This window comes from Pelophylax lessonae (genome assembly GCF_965119305.1).
Source record: "Pelophylax lessonae genome assembly, chromosome: 13".
Classification (NCBI taxonomy): domain Eukaryota; kingdom Metazoa; phylum Chordata; class Amphibia; order Anura; family Ranidae; genus Pelophylax; species Pelophylax lessonae.
The window spans coordinates 170,791,942-170,811,757 of NC_138780.1; the positions used below are offsets into that span (position 1 = coordinate 170,791,942).

A 19,816-nucleotide genomic window follows, 5' to 3' on the forward strand; every position below is an offset into this window, starting at 1 on the left:
AAAATTAGTAAAATAAAATGTCAAATGTCAACCGATTATCGGCAAAGCCGATATATCTAGGGCCAATATGCATTTTCCCAATATATCGGAATCAGCCACCAAGGTGACCGATATTGCTGATATTTCGGAAAGTGCTGTACCAGAGTGATGGCTGCAGCTAGAGGCATCACTCCGGTACCGGCGTCCATAGCCGACGGTCGGCTGTCTTGTAATGACAACCGATGGGGCTGAGAAGCTGGGAGACCCGGGCAACCAGCCTGCACAGCCGCTAAAAGACCCGGTCAAAGCAGCATTTAGCTCTGACCAGATCTCCATGCAAAAACCCGGAAGTGATTTCATGACATCACTTCCGGGTACTCGGCGCCAGATTAAAAAAATTACACCATTCAAAACAGCCAAACTTGGCATTTTGAGTGCTTTTACTGCAAGTGCAGAGAAGGGGTTTGGGGGATCCCTCCACAACAGTACCTGTCCAAAAATAAAAAATATAAAAATCATTTTTTTTAAATGCGCGAAAATATCTCCGCATATCAGCCGATACCGATAAGTATTGACCAAAATGTCAGTATCGGTATTGGCAACGAAGAACCGATATTGGTCGATCACTACATTAAATGCACATATAATGTTATTTTAAGATTGTTATTGAAATGAATGGTCTAGAGACAAGGTGACCCTGTCAAGGATCAAGCAAATATAAAAATGTTAAAAACTACCTTTAAAGTGACATAAAAAAATGTGTAAGCTTGTGATTATGTTGATTATGTTGTTGTGTACGATTATGTTGATGAGATCTCTGCGTTGAGTTCCTAGTCGGCACCCCTGCTTTGTCCATTTTAAGGCGTCCCTCTTAAGCTGGATTTTAATTGATTATAGAGCATGTAACGGGGGGAGATGGAGCACACAAAGGTGGACAATGGATACCCAAAACTCCCAGTAAGGCAAAAAGTGGAAAAGCTATACAAAATATCAAAGTACCCCAGTCCAAAATGTAGGAAAAGTAATCGTTACTTATCAATGGGAAACCTGAGCCTGGGACAATGCATACAACTGCCTTGATTAAATTAAAGTGTTACTAAACCCAGGAGCCTGTATTCACTATATCTGGTCTCCCGCAATACACAGAACATGGAAATGCAATTATTTTAGTAAATATAAACTGCTAAACACCATGTCTCATCAGCAGTATATAGCAGTCTTGTGACTTCTATCAGTGCCTGGTTGAAGCTTGTAGGAGGAGTTTTCATACTGCATCGGATGTCCTATCTGGATGCAGGACTTTGACCCTCTGTCAGGACAGTGCTGAATGGCCCTGTGCTGATCATATGCATTCTCCCAAGAAAAAAGAAAAAAACTCTAGCAATACCCACCAAACTGAGCATGTGTAGACTGACTCCACTAACTCTGTCTTATCTGGAAGTTTCGGGGACAATGCAAGAAAGGAAGAATCTGTGCATACAGGATCAAACAACCTTTTTACACAATACAGAGGATTAACCCCGTAGGTTCCACAGTGAATATAACAAGCATGCTTTACTGAAAATACAGACTGATTTCACTGTTGTGGGTTTAGTAACACTTTAACTTCACATCCAAAGCCCCCCTTTACATCAGAGGTTCTCCTGCCACATCAGAGCCCCCCCCCCCCAATCACATCAGAGGTCCTCCTTCAAAGCAGAGACCCCCTTCATCATATTAGAGGTTCCCTCATAACATCAGAGATCCCCTTTACATCAGAGGTCCTACCTTCAAATGAAAGGACCACCACTTCACATCAGAGCCCACCATCAAATTAGAGCCCCCCCCCCATCACATTAGAGCTCCTCCCATCAGCCCATCAGAGGACCCCCCACACATCAAAGGTCTCCCCATCACATCAAAGGTCTCCCCACCACATCAGAGGTCCTCCCATCATGTCAGAGGCCCCCCCCCCTTCACTCATCAGATAACCATCCTTCACATCAGAGCCCCCCCCCCCCATCACATTAGAGCTCCTCCCATCAGCCCATCAGAGGACCCCCCACACATCAAAGGTCTCCCCATCACATCAAAGGTCGACCCACCACATCAGAGGTCCTCCCATCATGTCAGAGGCCCCCCCTTCACTCATCAGATAACCATCCTTCACATCAGAGCCCCCCCATTACATCTAAGGCCCCCGCCCTTCAAATCAGAGGTCCTCCCATCACATCAGAAGTCACTTCTTCACATCAGAGGCCCTAGCACATCAGAGCCCCCCTGGGCAAGCTGTGTCCTGTGCTCGCGGCACTCCAAGGCAACCCAGGTGGCATCCAAAGGTACCTTGGCACCCTGATTGAGAAACACTGCTCTAGGGTCTGATAAGATACATATAGCAGAAATTAGTAAACACAAAATTATTTGCAGATAGTTATTACTATCTAACATGTTGTTTTTTTTTTGGTTTTATTCAAAGGGGAGCTGTACTTCATGTCCACTGGTATACCAAGTGCTACTTCTCCCACTGGTGTTTTGTACAAGATCATTGACACTTCAAGGTAAAAATAACCAATATAAAATACAAGCTATCGTTCTGTGCATGTAAGACCCCCTGTACCTGTACTAGATTTTAGATAAATGACATTATATTCAGTTTACAAAGCCAACATGCTTAGATAAGCATAAGGGGCTCATCCCAATTCCAAAACTAATAAACTTCCCAATAAATGTAAAAGAAAGAGAGATGGCGCCACTCTCTAAAAATCGAATGCATATATAGCTTTATTGTCTAGACCAGGGGTGTCAAACTCAATTGCATCACGGGCCACATCAGCATTATTGGTGCCCTCAATGGGCCAGTTATATCTGTAGGATTAGCTGTTCAGAGCACCCCACGCCCCCTTACACTCTTACATGAGATGTCAAAACCCCCCCCCCCCACCATCAGAAGTCGAGTCACCCACCCTTCCTTACATCCCATTGCACCCCCTTACCTTGTGCTGCTGCCAGGAAGAAGATGCGGGTGGATGTGGGAAGAAGTGCAGGTTCTGGAGGAGAACCAGAGAAGGGCTGGAGTCAGCTTCCAGAGAATGCTGAATGCTGAGACCAGGGGAGGCAAAGGCAAGGTGGTGTTGCGGCTACACAGAGAGGTGCAGGATCTGTAGGATGAGTTCTGCCCTCCTCTGTGTAACGCTCCTGCGTTTCTTATATGGTGTGGATTTTCAGCTGCAGAAATAGTTCCATGTCAGTAGTCATGTAAGGGATATGCTGAGATACCATTCCCAACCTCAATGACTCATCATGTGTGGAAGGTCTTATTTCAGCCAGTAAATACACACAATTAGCAAGCTGGTTCCTAGAGTGACTTTATGTATGTGGTAACACAATGATGAAGGTTGAGGGATAGGTTGAGTGGAGGTGGTAGGTGATAGACACTTGAAGGTGAGACAGTAGCAGATGGATGCAGGAAGGTTTAGCAATGTTGTATGATAGCAGATGATAGAATAGCAGGTGGACATACAAAAGAGATCAACCCAGTGCAGAAAAGTAGCAGTAGTCTCAAGAGCTAGCAATCTAGTTATGCAGATGTGATAAACAGTCTTTACTATGCAGAGCTAGATAGTGTAAGCTTAATATAAGTTTATAGAGAATTCCCCTGCGGGGTACTTAGCACTATTAGCGATACAGCCGAAGGGTGGTTCAGGAGAGGCGGATGATCCAGTAGCGGGATACAGGGATCAGCGCAGCGAGGTTCCGTCAGCGAAGTAAACTTGCAAGCATGGAAGCTTCAAGCAAGGTTAGCATCCAGGTAAGGGTGTTTGAACGAACACATGTGAGTGAGAACCGGCGCTTTAAATAGCCATCTAGTCCAGCGCTGGGTGATGACAGCTCCAGTCTTAAAGGTGTATGCGCACCTTTCCAAAAGTAAATGGTGGGGCGCATACACTTGTGGAAAGTGTAATTTAGGGTACCAAAGGTACCGGAACATTACAATACCCCCCCCTTAAGGCCTGCTCCTGAAGGCCTCTGGAGCTGGTTTGTCTGGGTATCTCGCATGAAAATTGCGGATTAATCTAGGGGCATGTATGTCAGAGATGTTTAGCCAGGTGTCGTCTTGGGGCCCATAGTTCTTCCATCTAACCAAGTACTGAAGTCTTCTTCTGTAGATACGAGAATCCAGAATCTCTTTTATCTCGTATTCTTCTCCACCTTCAACTTGTACAGGAGGGGGAGGTGGAATATTAGGCCTTATTCCTTGGTCCGGAACATGGGGTTTTAGTAGCGACACATGGAAAATGGGATGGATTTTTAGGTCCATTGGCAATGTAAGCTGTACTGCAGCTTTTCCAATAAGTTTCTTGATTGGGAAAGGTCCCAAGAACAGAGGTCCAAGCTTTTTGCTAGGGATCTTCAGTCTCAAGTTTTTTGTTGAGAGCCAAACGAGGTCCCCGATAGTATACTGTGGAGAAGGTCTTCTACGAAGATCATAGTACTTTTTTTGTTGACTGTAAGCGTGTGCAATGGTAGTATTTAGTAAACCCAGAGAATCCTTTATTTGGGTAAGATAGTCTGAGGCTACTGGGTTATTTGAAGGAAGGATGAGTGGAGGGAGAATAGAGGGATGGAACCCATAGTTCAAGTAGAACGGACTCTGCTTGGTTGTACTGTGAGTTGCGTTGTTGTAGGCAAATTCTGCCAGGGGGAGAAGATCCAACCAATCATCCTGTTGGTAAGAAGTGTAACAACGTAAATACTGCTCGATGCATTGGTTGACTCTTTCAGTCTGTCCGTTGGTCTGCGGATGGTAAGGAGAAGTGAGCTTCCGCTCAATCCGTAGTATGTGACATAGTTCTTGCCAAAATTTAGAAATAAATTGGGATCCACGGTCAGACAGAAGAGTTTTTGGGATACCATGTAATCTGAAGACATGTTTCATCAGGAGTTCTGCCGTTTGTTTGGACGAAGGTAGTCTGCGAATAGCAATGAAATGTGCCATCTTTGTCAGATGGTCCACTGACACCAAGATGGTATTAAATCCTTTGGATGGAGGCAATTCTACGATGAAGTCCAATGACAAAACCTCCCATGGAGTTTGGGGTATTGGTAGACTGCATAGTAGACCGGATGGTCTCGTAGTGTCAATCTTGGACCTGGCACAGACATTGCATGAAGAGACGAATTTTTGTATAGATGTTTTCATGTCAGGCCACCAGAATTGTCGAGAAATCAAATTGAAAGTCTTTGTCATACCCATATGTCCTGCCATAGGCACATCATGCGATAATTCCAAGATCTTGGTGCGTAGGGTAGGTGGTATGTAAAGTTTGTCGTTGTAGTAGAGGAAGCCTTCTGCATCAGTATTTAGTTGTGGTGGAGGTGAATCCAAACTTATACCATGCAGAACCTCTTCCTTTAAGGAACGGACAACTCCAATAATGCGTTTGTGAGGTATTATAGGAACGGAAGGGATTTCAAAGTAGTTTTCTTCAGTTAGTCGTGATAGTGCATCCGCCTTTTTGTTCTTATCTGCAGGTGTGTAGGTCACAAGGAAGTTAAACCTTAGAAAGAATAGTGACCATCGTACCTGTCGATGCGAGAGAGTTTTGCTAGTCTGAAGATATTGGAGGTTTTTATGGTCCGTGTATATAATTATTGGTAGTTGGGTGCCTTCGAGTAAATGTCGCCAATTCTCCAGAGCCAATTTTATAGCAAGCAGTTCCTTCTCACCCACGGGGTAATTTATCTCGGGACTGCTCAGGGATTTAGAAAAAAAGGCGACTGGATGAAGTGGTGAAGTGGGGGTAGGTCGTTGGGAGAGTATTGCTCCTACTGCCATGTTTGACGCATCTACCTCCAGAATGTATTGGAGGGATGGGTCTGGATGGCGTAATATGGGAGCGGAAGTAAACCTTGTCTTTAACAAGTGGAAAGCCTTATTTGCTTCTTCTGACCATTTAAATGGTATTTTTATGCTAGTGAGCTGTGTGAGGGGTCTCACAATAGCAGAAAAGTTTTTTATGAACTTCCTGTAGAAATTTGAAAATCCCAGGAATCGCTGTAGCGCCTTGCGTGTAGTTGGTGTAGGCCAATCCTGAATGCAGGATATTTTACTCATGTCCATCTCGATTCCTGTTTTGGATATGATGTAGCCTAGAAAGAGTACCTCATCTTTATGGAACAAGCATTTCTTCAGGTTCACATAAAGATTATGTGCAAGCAATCTCGATAATACAAGTCTTACATGTCTTATGTGTTCAGACAGGGTCCGTGAATATATAAGTATATCGTCCAGATATACCACAACACAGACATCTAGTAAGTCTTTAAAAATATCGTTTATAAATCATTGGAAAACTGCAGGGGCATTGCATAGGCCGAATGGCATCACAAGATATTCGAACAATCCGTATCTAGTTCTGAATGCAGTCTTCCACTCATGTCCATCACGGATTCGAATGAGATTGTATGCTCCTTTCAGGTCTAATTTTGAAAAATAGGTAGCTCCACGCACCTGCTCAATGAGCTCAGGGATAAGCGGTAGAGGATAGCGATCTTTTATTGTGATAGTATTCAATTTCCTGTAGTCGATGATAGGTCTGAGACTTGAATCTTTATTGCGAACAAAAAAGAGTCCTGCTGCTGTGGAAGAAGTGGAAGGTCTAATAAAATCTTTTTCCAAGTTCTCATCCAAATAGGTTTTGAGATGGGCAAGTTCATCCTGTGAAAGAGGATAAACATGACCGAACGGCAATTTGCTATTTGGGAGTAGATCAATGCTACAATCATAGTCTCGATGAGGAGGTAATGCTTGAGCATTTTTCTCAAGAAAAACCTCAGAAAGATCCTGATAACATAGTGGTGCAATCTCATCTGTCACCACAGACAGAATCTTCCCGGAAAACGGGAGGTTACACGTTTCCTCGCAATAACAAGAAGGGAAGGTCAAGGACCGTTTCTTCCAATCTATGGTTGGTTGGTGTGTGTGCAACCAGGGAAGTCCCAGCACAATCGGAAAGTGGGGTGATGGTATTAAATCGAAGGTAGAAGTCTCCCTATGAGACTCGTTAATAGTGACTAGAAGTGCTTGTGTCTGATCGGTGATCGGACCAGAGGATAACGGAACACCGGTAATAAGACTTACTGAGACAGGTTTGAGTTTAGAAATAATAGGAATTTTATTTAAAGCAGCAAAACATATATCCATATAATTTCCACAAGATCCTGTGTCAATCATGGCCTTAGTAGTAATCCTGTTCTGGTCCCACTGTAATGTCAAAAAAACAGAAATGTAGGGGTTAGTGAATGAAGTTGTCAATCCTCCTAGGGAGACATGTGAACACTCACCCTTCTTTTTGTTGACTAGGGGACAGACGTTTATCTTGTGATCCGGGGATGCACAGTACAAGCAGAGATTTTCATTTTGTCTTTTGGCTTTTTCCATAGTTGATAGCGGTGGGCGTATGGTTCCTACCTCCATAGGAACGGCCAGACTCCGAGAGGAAACGGATAATGGCATTCCCATCTTTTCAGCCTTTCTTTCTCGTAGTCTTCTATCTATGGTAATACTGAGTTGTATTAATGCATCCAGGGTTTTTGGCAGATCCGCTCGGGCGAGCTCGTCCTTAATGGCTTCTGATAGGCCAAGCCTAAATTGGGTTTTCAGAGATGCATCATTCCATTCTGAATCAAGGGTCCATCTCTTGAACTCTGCGACAAAGTCTTCTACAGGCCTCCTTCCTTATTTCAAGGATCTTAACTGAAGATCAGCAGTACTCTGCCTATTGGGGTCATCATATAGGCTAGTGAGCTCTGCCAGGAACAAGGCATAGGAGTTGAGAAGCTGGTCGTTTTTCTCAAAAAGAGAATCTGCCCAGGCTCGAGGATCGCTTGATAGGTAAGAAATAATAGTACAAACCTTAATGTGATCAGTAAGGTAGGTACGAGGTTTTAGCAAAAAAAGTAACTCACATGCGTTTTTAAATTCGCGAAATTTTTTGCGATCGCCTGTAAATACCAAAGGGGGATTTATCTTGGGTTCAGGGGACTGAGCAGAGGTAAGTTGTGTCAGTCTAATTACCTGCTGCGACAGAGCCTGATTGTCTTCTTTTAATTCAGCAAGTGCGTGTATTAACGCAGATACTTGCTGTTTTAATTGTGTCACCTGAGTGGTTATTTCTGCTGAATACATTTTTTGGTTCGTTCAATCTGTAACGCTCCTGCGTTTCTTATATGGTGTGGATTTTCAGCTGCAGAAATAGTTCCACATCAGTAGTCATGTAAGAGATATGCTGAGATACCATTCCCAACCTCAATGACTCATCATGTGTGGAAGGTCTTATTTCAGCCAGTAAATACACACAATTAGCAAGCTGGTTCCTAGAGTGACTTTATGTATGTGGTAACATAATGATGAAGGTTGAGGGATAGGTTGAGTGGAGGTGGTAGGTGATAGACACTTGAAGGTGAGACAGTAGCAGATGGATGCAGGAAGGTTTAGCAATGTTGTATGATAGCAGATGATAGAATAGCAGGTGGACATACAAAAGAGATCAACCCAGTGCAGAAAAGTAGCAGTAGTCTCAAGAGCTAGCAATCTAGTTATGCAGATGTGATAAACAGTCTTTACTATGCAGAGCTAGATAGTGTAAGCTTAATATAAGTTTATAGAGAATTCCCCTGCGGGGTACTTAGCACTATTAGCGATACAGCCGAAGGGTGGTTCAGGAGAGGCGGATGATCCAGTAGCGGGATACAGGGATCAGCGCAGCGAGGTTCCGTCAGCGAAGTAAGCTTGCAAGCATGGAAGCTTCAAGCAAGGTTAGCATCCAGGTAAGGGTGTTTGAACGAACACATGTGAGTGAGAACCGGCGCTTTAAATAGCCATCTAGTCCGGCGCTGGGTGATGACAGCTCCAGTCTTAAAGGTGTATGCGCACCTTTCCAAAAGTAAATGGTGGGGCGCATACACTTGTGGAAAGTGTAATTTAGGGTACCAAAGGTACCGGAACATTACACTCTGCTGTGGACTGCTGAGAAGGAGAGGGTGATCAAAGATGAGCCTTTCTGCAGCTGCACAGAGGAGTGCATGATCTTGCAAAGGAGTTCTGTTCTCTCTGCTGCCAACTACAGAGACAAGGCGGGGGCAGAGACAAGGGGGGGGTGGGTGCTGCAGCTGCAGGAGAGGTGCAAGGGCCACATGAAATGGCCTGGGGGGCCGCATTCGGCCCGCGGGCCTTGTGTTTGACACCTGTGGTCTAGACAATCAAGCATGAAGCCCCATCTGGGATCTTCTTTCTTTCTTCTCACCCAAAATGGGTCTAAATTGTAGAGACTTTACAATTACACCCTATTTTGGGTGATACGCAGCAGAGGAGGTATTGGTGGGCTTGATGCTTGCCTATCCGAAACTATAAATGGACACTTGCATCAGATTTTAACAGTGCTGTCGGCTGTCCTTTTAGCAATTAAAACCTCATCATCCCCTGCCCTATCCAAAACGTAAAAAAAAAAAATAATAAATTGGCTTTAGGATAGGTTTAACAGTTGCAGCACATTATTTTTTAAGCTGCAACTTCCAAATGAAGCCAGCCTGTCAGTGTGCATGTGCTAATGTTCATTCTGATGATGTGCAGATCAGACTTTGGCTCTGGAATCTCCAGCAGATGTGTTGGGTCACACTCAACTTCACAAATCTCTTTTTTGCTATTACACTCAGGGAGACCATTGCTTAGATGGGGCATGGAAATTGCGTATAATTTGTTCATGTTCTGTAATTATGAATAAACATTACTTAAATCGCACTCAGAACACTGCTCTTCACAAACGGCTTCCCAAATGCTCCCTTTTTACTATTCCAGACTTTAATGGCTGTATTCGTCTCCACAGGAGGGCCCCGCCTGGTAAATGCCGTTATCATCCCTTACCGGTCAAGACGAAAAGTGCCCTCGTGCCATTTGTGCCAAAAGAAAGTAAGTTAGGATATTCTTATGAGAGTCTTATTGTGTGAAAAAAAATGACCATGATTAACTAAAAATGTACTTTACAAGTGTATAAATTCCTCATATTCCTCAATGTATAGCAACAGTATATTTTTTTCAAAAAGCTCCACCTATTGATATTAAAAAGGCATACTTGAGCCCCAGTCAGTGACGTTGCCTAGGCTGAGATGATCCCATCAATCAAAAAGCATTCTAAGCATAGAGGACAGGTGGATGAATATAAGATCCGCTTCCTCTATTCACAGAGCACATTTCATTGAACGAAGCTATAGTACAGCCTCTTTGAATAGAGGAAGGGGGTGGGGCAAAAAGGCAGGCATTGTCAGGACTTGACGAATGCTGGTCACAGGGGCAGCACCCTCAAAAGTTCACCACTGTGGGTGAATGCACACCCTAGAACTGAAGATTTCAACTAAGGGTATATTCACACGGTACTGATGTAAGAGCAAAATATTCCTGGATAAAAATGTGAGAATGGGGCAAATGCGTACACATGCGTAATAAAACTCCTAGCATTCCATGGGGTGTGGTGTATGCACGTACTCGCATATTGGCATGTACATGCATGTAAGGGATGGGAGGGTGACGATGGACCTTTCCTCCATGTTTTCCCTACGTCCCTACTCCTTAAGTCAGGCTTTGTGCTGCCCTGGCATACCTTGGCTGGTGTCTTCAGGAGGACTACAGGGTCTCAGCAGCCCTTTGCATGTTGGCAGGGTCCTCTCTGCAGGCGATCTCCAGTGATGACAGCTGGACGAGAAGGTAACTGAAAGAGAGAAGGAAAGACGAGCATTTCCTCCCTCCCCCTTGGGGTGAATGGTTACTGTAGCCCAGCCTGTATTTCTCCCAATGCGGATTGTCTCTCTGTGCAGAGCCTCCCTCCTGAATTTATATGAATAGGGAGGAGGGGCAGAGCGTGCCAAGCGAAAAGACTGGGAGACAGATTAACCCCTTCCCTTGCTCCCCAGGAAGCATCTCAACCTGCTTCTGTCCCACATCCTATGTGTTGGATTCGGACCAGAACAGTCCTCAGATATATCTACTGCCTTCCCAATTGGTGAGATTAATGTGCGCACACTGAAATGACCAAACTCTGACAATCGTCAAAATAGTTCATTCTGATTTTATTACTTCCTCTTTATCTTTATAAAGACTGAGGAAAGTTATTTCCAGGAAATAGTCATATATAATACGTATAAGGTGGTGATTGGATGATTGGAGTATCTATGTGTCTAGGCTTTTCTTCCAGGACATGACGAGGTCCTATTTTGGGTGTAGTCTCCATGTTCAATCGCCATCTTGCTTCTCCGAAAGGAGGGGTGATCTAATTGCATTTTGAGTAAGGTAGTGAATCTCAGCAGTAACATATATACATAAGGTATGCACCATAAGGTGAAATAGGCATTTCACTAATATAACCAGTATTACATCCATTACAGTTTCTGTTGGTATATAGGACCCCTGGTCCCAATGGTAGTCCCGGACCACCTATGGCTCCTTTGCTCGTTTTGTGTCTGGCAGGCCTGGGAGGCTGGTTTCTGGAAATAACACAGACGGAGACAGATGTATAGTGAAACCAAGCTCTCAGTTTATTATAGGCTCGTTGCGGCTTATATAGTAAAGATAAAGGCATATAATCATAGGTATAGGGCACTTGTTACGTTCTTATTGGTTAAACAGCTTCAGGAGACAAAAGGTCACCTTGGGGAATAATACCATATAGGACATATATCTCGTGTGACTAGAATCACCTGACACAGCCTTATCGCGAACTGCAGAAATTTTCCATGGTACGTAGGCACTTTTCATATCTTGTGTAACTAAGGTCACATACACACACAAACACACAGCTTATAAGACATTAATGCATACAAAATGGGGTAGGGACATACAAAATGGAGGACACATAGAATTTGATATCTCCCCATCTCCCACAATCCCCTCTTAAAATCATTAACCCTTAATTGATTTTCCCTTGTCACCCTGTATATCATTGGAATATATAATTCTTAGGGATATTATCAGGAGTCCTAAACCTCCTAGGAATATAGTACCACGATTGGCAGATTAATTTTCTATATCCCTGCTGCTTGAAAGACCAGATCATATATCATCCTTTAAACAATAAGGTTCTTTTTTTCTTTCTGTTTATACCTCTTAATGTACTCAGTATATTCTTTAGGGTTATTAGTCGAGGAGGTCTGGTAGCCTGGGACTTGGTGGGATAGCATAGAGACATTTTTCACCTTTGGTCGGGAAACTCTAGCAATAATACACATTACGAGTTTGAAGCATGCATATAGGAATAATAAAAAAAGCAAAACCATTATAACAGTCATAGCGATATTTTTCAACCATGAGGATATTCCTCCAAATTCAAAATTCCCACTACCAAAAGGACTCCATGTCTTAGCAATATTCCTAGCTTCCTGTTGCAACTTGTCTACTTCTTTCCGGTGCTGTGCAATAATATCATAATAATCGGGTATCTCAACAGATGTATTGTGTATCCATGTGCAACATTCATAATCCTCCGTAACTTCACATAACCCAGTAAGAGCAGCACTCATGCTTTCTATGGCTAGGTCATGGAGCTCAAGTTGTTTCTTAATTGCCCTCACTTCTATATTTAATTTGGTAATGTCCCCTGAGTTCTTATCTAGGATGTCATCGAGAATTTTAGAGTAATTATTCAACCTTTTCATCATGTCTATTCCCCATCCGGTCCATGAGGGGAACCAGGCCCATACCATATCCTTTTCAAGGAATAATTCCCTTTTATTGCGGTGTTTGAGGGGGTACCTAGGATACATACTAGCTTCGAGGAGATGTCCTCCTTCGTTGTCTCCCACTACACCCATGATGGGAACTAGGGATGCGAGGTAACACCACCCTTGGGGTTCAATGGGGATCCAAGGGTGACAAATCTTTCCACAACAAATATAAGTACTGTTTCCCAAAGCCAGGGGACGTTTGTGAAGTAGTGCCATTAATTGATCATCATAACTGGACCAAGCTAAATTTGACAACAACTGTCCTATTGGGGAAGAGGAAGTGGAACTGGAGTTAAGAAAGTTCATCAGAGTGGCGTTTAGGGCTGGTTCTGAGGTGTGCCAGAAGGAGCTGTCCATCGAGGTCATTGAGAAATTAATCTTAGTTTGCCGGCACACTTCAGCTCCCTTGGTGGAGTTTCCCAACCTAAAACACCAGTCTGGGGAATGACTCCTACCAATAATTTGGAAAGTGAGGGTATCATTTGAGAGTGTTCTCGTGACATTGGTGAGGACAACAGGAGGTGTACCATTTAGGAAAGGGGTGAAGTTTAAAGGTATCGCTATTAGGGGGATTCTAGCGGTGCTAGGATGGAGTTTACTACATATCCAACATGTTTCATATCCGGACTTCTGGGCATATGCATATTTAAATTGCAACAATGACATTTTATCTGTAAGACTTTTTGAGCTTTCATCTCTCTTTTGTCTGTTATGTGCATTACTCTGTGTTGGGGTGTTGGAAGCTCTGCAAATGGCCTGTAGCCCTACCAGGTCTTCTGGATAATAAATACAGCTAGTGGTAACCCATACTACAGAGAAGACTGAAAATGATACGAGTCCCATAAGTAGCCAAAGTTTTCCAGAATCTGGTGCTATTAGGAATGTCATTCTTCTACAGGGTCAGGGCCGCCTGCCTCTGAATCCCCCTTTTCTTGACTATCCTGTTCGAGGTCAGGGCCGTCCGCCCCCGTTAGTACCTCTCTTGGGTCTGGATCTGGACTTGCTTCTGGGGGTGGAGCCTCCTTCACCAATTTCACTCGAGTAGCATGGATCCAGGCTTGTTGGTTCTCCACAAGGACAGCGATTCTGGTCACTGCGACTACCTTTGTCTTTTGGTCCAAAACGAAATCCAGCCTTGGTCTTGTGATGCTACTTCATCTCCTTCCCTCAAGTGATGGGTTGATACCTGTGAAAAGAAAAGAAAGGTGCGAGCAACTTTTTCGTTCCACTTGATTCAAAATTCCAATTTACTTTTTCTCAACTCGTCTTTGATTGTCCTATTTATCCTTTCCACTGTACCTGAATTCTGGGCAATGCAAATAGGAGCACTATTACGGGGTATACACGGTTTCCCCTCTTTGCAAATCAATCCTGTTTCAGGATTCCTTTGCAAAACAGGATAACACCAGTCCTCCAATTCTAGATGTTCATGTTTGGCCTTATGTGTTTGTTTGTGTTGTTCCTAATACAGGTGATGCACCTAGCAACATATGCTTTCACTAATTTAGGCCTGTAAATGCAAAAAAAACTTCAGTAATACTTCATATGTTCTTTCCCACCCCCTGTGTCCTATTCCATCATACTAGGCAATAGACAGTGGGGCGCTAGCTGCGGGGATACAAGATCTCCCCTCTTTTAGAAAAAGGCCACTCTCAACTGTTTCTAAACCATCACCTAATTCCTTAAACCTGTTCTGTAGCATGCGTTTGTAGCTCTAATAATGTGTGATCTTTCGGCCTGACTTTCAGCTCTACAACCAGGAACCATCTACAAAAACATCCTCTGCTCCCTCTATGGCTGTCTAGATATATTATGTCTATACAATCATGTTGTTGTGTAACACACCCTTTAATCCCAGTAACCCATTTAAAACTGGGGCCTACCTAGGGCAAAAGATGTGGCCATCCCTATTACCATCTCACAAGATGCTATGTTTGGAGTCACCTCAGGCATGCCTTAGACCTGGACTGTGACCATCTTTGGACAAAAACTATAGGGCAAAGTCCACCACCATACTCTGGGCAAGTACACCTGTCATGGTCTTACAATTGTCCCTTGCATTAACACAAAACATTTTTCCATAATTTGGGAGGCCCAGTGCAGGCGCTACAACCATAGCATTTTTCAGATACATAAACGCATTCAACATTACTTGTGACATTTCTGGACCTGTGGCTTGTCTCAAAATTTTGTCATAAAATAGGAGCAGTCGGATCCATTGTAATCAATGATCCTGGTTTTGTGGGCGGGCAAGACCCACTGTGGGCTGGCAAGACCCACGTGACTGACTCTCCTTTTCCCCCTCTGTGAGAACAAAACCAAGGTAAACAACACTTTCCTGATACCATTGTCATTTTTCCTTTGACACTTTGTGTCCACATACATGTACTTTTCTCAATGAACTCACTCGCTCTGACTGGCCTCCACAGAGTGACTACATATGTTATCCACATATTGTAGCGGGACTGACTCATGAGCAGGTGTCCATCCCCTCTTGCGTGGTCTGGAGAACTATAGAGCAGACAACTAAAACTGTCTATTTAGCCCTGAGGCACTTCTACACCAGGTCAGTTACCTGGACTGATTAACAAAACAAGAAACAAAGATGGCTGTGTCTCCTCGTCCACTAGGACGGTAAAAAAAACGCATTACTTCAACCAATCACTGTAAAGTGGGTAGCATCGGATGGTATGGCTATCGGTAGAGATGGCACATCAGATACCACTTGCATACTACATACTACAGTCAGATAAAACTAACATTTTTTGGCTCTGTGCCAATCTTACTAAAAAAAACTTTTTGGCCTTCTGCCAATTTAACAAAAACCTGTCCAGAGGTTCCCCTCCCTCAACAGAGGACTCCCCTAAAATATCACCCAAAAACTGAAATCAGATAAAAAGTTAATCTGATTTGAAACTTTTGGCTCGGTGCCAATAGGGTCCAATGGTCACACTAATTGCGGTAACCCTTTCTGTCCCAAAATAAATTCCATAACTTATAACAGGAATGAAAATATTTAAGTTTGAACCCTTTCTTGGCAAGTAGCCAATTCTCAAAATTTTGCACCAGAGCTCCCTTTTATATTTAGGGACACAAGGGACCCATTTGTAAAATGTAATTTCTCATTATCTATAATTCTATAAAAAATAACCTCAAAATATCTTGCCGACTACGGCGAACTATGTTTTGCCTGATAAAAACTGTATTTGTTCACTATTATTACTCTTCCCAGAGGTTCCTATGCTTTATGCACAAATGTATAAATGGCAAAACTCCAAAAATCCCATAAAAAGATAATTGCATATGTTTGGCAAGCTGAGACCCATAGTCCCACGAGCTGGAACACGTAGTCCTATCAGGCTCCGCACAAGAATTGACCCCCTCCCTAGGAATGTGGGAACCGCCTCTCCCTAGAAATGTACCAACGTCAGGGTCAACGTCGTAGCTTCAAACAATTATGTATATCTAACTTGGAAAATGAATATTCAGAACAACAAAAAACAGGGGCGCCATGTTATCTTGTGAGGTAACACTATTTTAAATGTACCTTCGGCCAAGAGTCTGTCTAATGTATGCCTGACTTCATACTCCCTAACAAACTAAGTGGACACCTAGGTATTATTCTGAAACAGTGCCAAATGATTGAGTACTCTCCTGACTCTTCTATAATTGGTAAAGGGGGGGGGTTTCTAAATGTCTTGGTGGGGATCCCATTGAAGGTTCGGCTTCTAATGTCTCTCCATTCCAGAATTCTTGTGATATGGAACTGCTAATCAATCCACGAGAACTAGAAGATTCATGCCATCTACACAAAGTGAAATCATAGGCAGTTGTTGGTAATTGAGAGACACACGGGGAAATGCCGAGTCCCCGCCTTCTGGGCACCATCATTGTTGGTTATTAAAAGGGGGCCTATTCTGAGAATGCTCTGCTCTGCCCCTGAATCCCCCCTTGCCTCTTCCACTTTGATAGCGTCCCTGATAGGGTGTCTAAAAATATGTAGCAACGGGCTGTTTCTCTCTGGGGAGATCAAAACATCCCGCCGCATCCTTTTCTGTTGAGGCTTTCTGGAAACCATCCATGTCTTTGTTTGTCCAGTCTGAAACTTGCTGTTTCACAATCACCATGTATTGGGACTTTAAATTATTGATAAATGTCTGAATCGTGAGGCTGTGCCGTTCCTTGGTGACACTTAAACCGGCCTCCTGATTCCATACATTTTTAAACCTTGTCCAAAATTCCAGGACGGTTTCACTTGACTTCTGCTTACAGGTGATTGCTGTGGCAAGTGAAGGATATAGACTAGCAATGGGGGCACCAGGGGCATACGAGGGTGGACATCCCGAATGACCCAGATGGGATTTTTCTGTATTTGAGCAGAATCTCTGTTTCTCCACGGCGTGGAGACCTGGAGCTTCTTTGCCTTTCAGGTTACTTTTCGGCCTTTTTGTCCTCTTGTCTGTTTTATTAATCTCTGTCCAGATTGCTAAATTATCGACCCACGGGTCTGTATATGTATATCCACCCGATACCCGGGTGACACACGCTTTGCATGTCTCCCCCCGGTTCAGGTGGGGGGATGTTCTTAGACTGACTTTTCCCCATTCCCAAGGATATCACAAATATCTTTCCCTGACAGAGAATACGTACAGATTATAAAGCTTTCTTTTCTGTGATATACCTGACTCTTAATATCTTCTAGGCTAAAACCTTTAATACATTTCACATAACAATGTATATTAATTCTTAATACTCTAACTTAAGGTAGACCGTTCTTCTACCTTAATTTACTTCCAGGAATATTACTCACCAAATATTCCTGGCCATTTACATAACAAGACAATAAACAAATACCAATATTCTCTCACTCAATAAGACATGTCTCTATGATTTACACATTCACATAATTACTTGTTACCATGGTAACCCTTTATGGTTTCAAAACCCTCCTTCAAGCCACTGATGTATATAAATTAAACCCATATACTTTTGGACTCGGGTGTCCCTTTTAGGACAAAAAGAAAAAAAACCCTTTCCGAGTCTTGACCAATACCTCCCGGGTACAGTGGCTATCAAGAAAGTTTTCCTACCATTATAGACAAACAATACAAATTATCTTATACTTCTATGCGACAGAGAAGGAAAGCTTAAAGATTTTTCAGACACAAAACGAGCAATTTCTCTAACACTTCTTAAGTCTCCCTGAGACTAAAAATATTTCCCTGAAATATTTCAATTATGGGTCTGTTGCGTGTGTTCCCGGAACACACCAACCCCCTTGGTTCACTTTGATATGATTTTAGTCAGTGTCCCGCCCCGGAGCCACACTACAATCGGCTGTATAGAAAAGGATTTTTCTACTTACCGAATGAGCGTGGTTGTCCGCGAGGGATGACTTTCATATCCCGGCATACGAGCCCCCAGCTGTTGGTATATAGGACCCCTGGTCCCAATGGTAGTCCCGGACCACCTATGGCTCCTTTGCTCGTTTTGTGTCTGGCAGGCCTGGGAGGCTGGTTTCTGGAAATAACACAGACGGAGACAGATGTATAGTGAAACCAAGCTCTCAGTTTATTATAGGCTCGTTGCGGCTTATATAGTAAAGATAAAGGCATATAATCATAGGTATAGGGCACTTGTTACGTTCTTATTGGTTAAACAGCTTCAGGAGACAAAAGGTCACCTTGGGGAATAATACCATATAGGACATATATCTCGTGTGACTAGAATCACCTGACACAGCCTTATCGCGAACTGCAGAAATTTTCCATGGTACGTAGGCACTTTTCATATCTTGTGTAACTAAGGTCACATACACACACAAACACACAGCTTATAAGACATTAATGCATACAAAATGGGGTAGGGACATACAAAATGGAGGACACATAGAATTTGATATCTCCCCATCTCCCACAGTTTCCCCCCTTGAAATGTCTATTTCAATTTGTCCCTATTACTAATAGAGCGCCTATTCACCTGGCCCATACTCCACCGGAACTTTTTTGGAGGCTGTATATAGAGAAGAGCAGTAACTAGCTCACTACCCCCCTCGATACAGCTTGGAGAGGGCAGTCAGGTGCTATCTATCCCTATAACCCTATTGAACTGTGAAATAATGAATAGGGGTGACTACAGAGAGATGAAGGGTTTGTCCTCTTCCATCATATTAGTACTGTTACACCTACCTGGGCGAGCACCTTCTGCCACCCACTCATCCAGCTACAATACTGAGATCAAGGGTATGTAATACCTGAGTTCTTCTTCCACTTAAGAGACTCAAAACCACCTGATCCCTGGCTTTGAATTCATCGGGGACCCCCTTTGGGACCCCTATTCATGTACACATGAGGGTCAAAGCTTCCGGAGGGAGCTGTTTGCTTCCTCCTGCGGTTGGGTGCTAGGTCAGTTTATTTATCAGGAGTATTCAACTACAAAAAAGTTAATGGAACTGCTTGTGTGCTGGATGAATTGTACAAAAATGTAATGATACCATTTGTCCTAGTGGTGGCCGCCTGTTGCGTACCTGGTTTGGTGATAATCACCTGCTGAGCTTTTTATCAGACTTTTAAAGAAAAGGATATATAGCACAATCATTGTGCTGCCGGCAGAATCTTGTCTTCTGTGGGTTCCCGGGTCTGTTTCTGTGTCTGGAATGGAGGAAAATACTCGAACTGATATTAGTTATTGCTTTAGACAAACGTGTACCATAACTAGTTAACACATCAGATTGTAACTGCAACTGCTGCGGGAAGTAACAGCTGAGTCTGGGGGCTGAACCAAACAAAATTTCATAAGGAGACAGGGCATGTTTCCCCCTGGGGGATGTGTCTGACACTGAACAGGGCAATGGGCAAACTGTCTGGTCAACTCATCCCTGTTTCCTGGGACATTTTTAACACCCTAGACTTTATTGTACCATTCATCCTTTCTACCTTCCCACTACTTCGAGGGTGATATGGGGTGTGTAGAGCAAACTGAACTCCCAGTGATGCCCAAATCTCTTTTGTAAGGGTTGCTGTGAAAGCTAGGCCCTGATCGCTCTCTACCACCTCTGGGACCCCAAGTCTACATAATATCTCACTGA

General features: G+C 43.4%; 1 protein-coding gene across 2 annotated transcripts in view; it reads left to right on the forward strand.

Annotated features, from left to right (window-relative positions):
- Nucleotides 1-19,816, forward strand: part of HHIPL1 (HHIP like 1) — a gene marked incomplete at its 3' end in the record, with an annotated part of 114,011 nt that overhangs the window by 33,588 nt on the left and 60,607 nt on the right. For both annotated transcript variants that reach the window (XM_082242649.1, XM_082242650.1), the window contains exons 7-8: nt 2,435-2,516; nt 9,843-9,925. In XM_082242649.1, the coding sequence (XP_082098775.1) occupies nt 2,435-2,516; nt 9,843-9,925 (165 nt within the window). The remainder of the gene's footprint in view (nt 1-2,434; nt 2,517-9,842; nt 9,926-19,816) is intronic.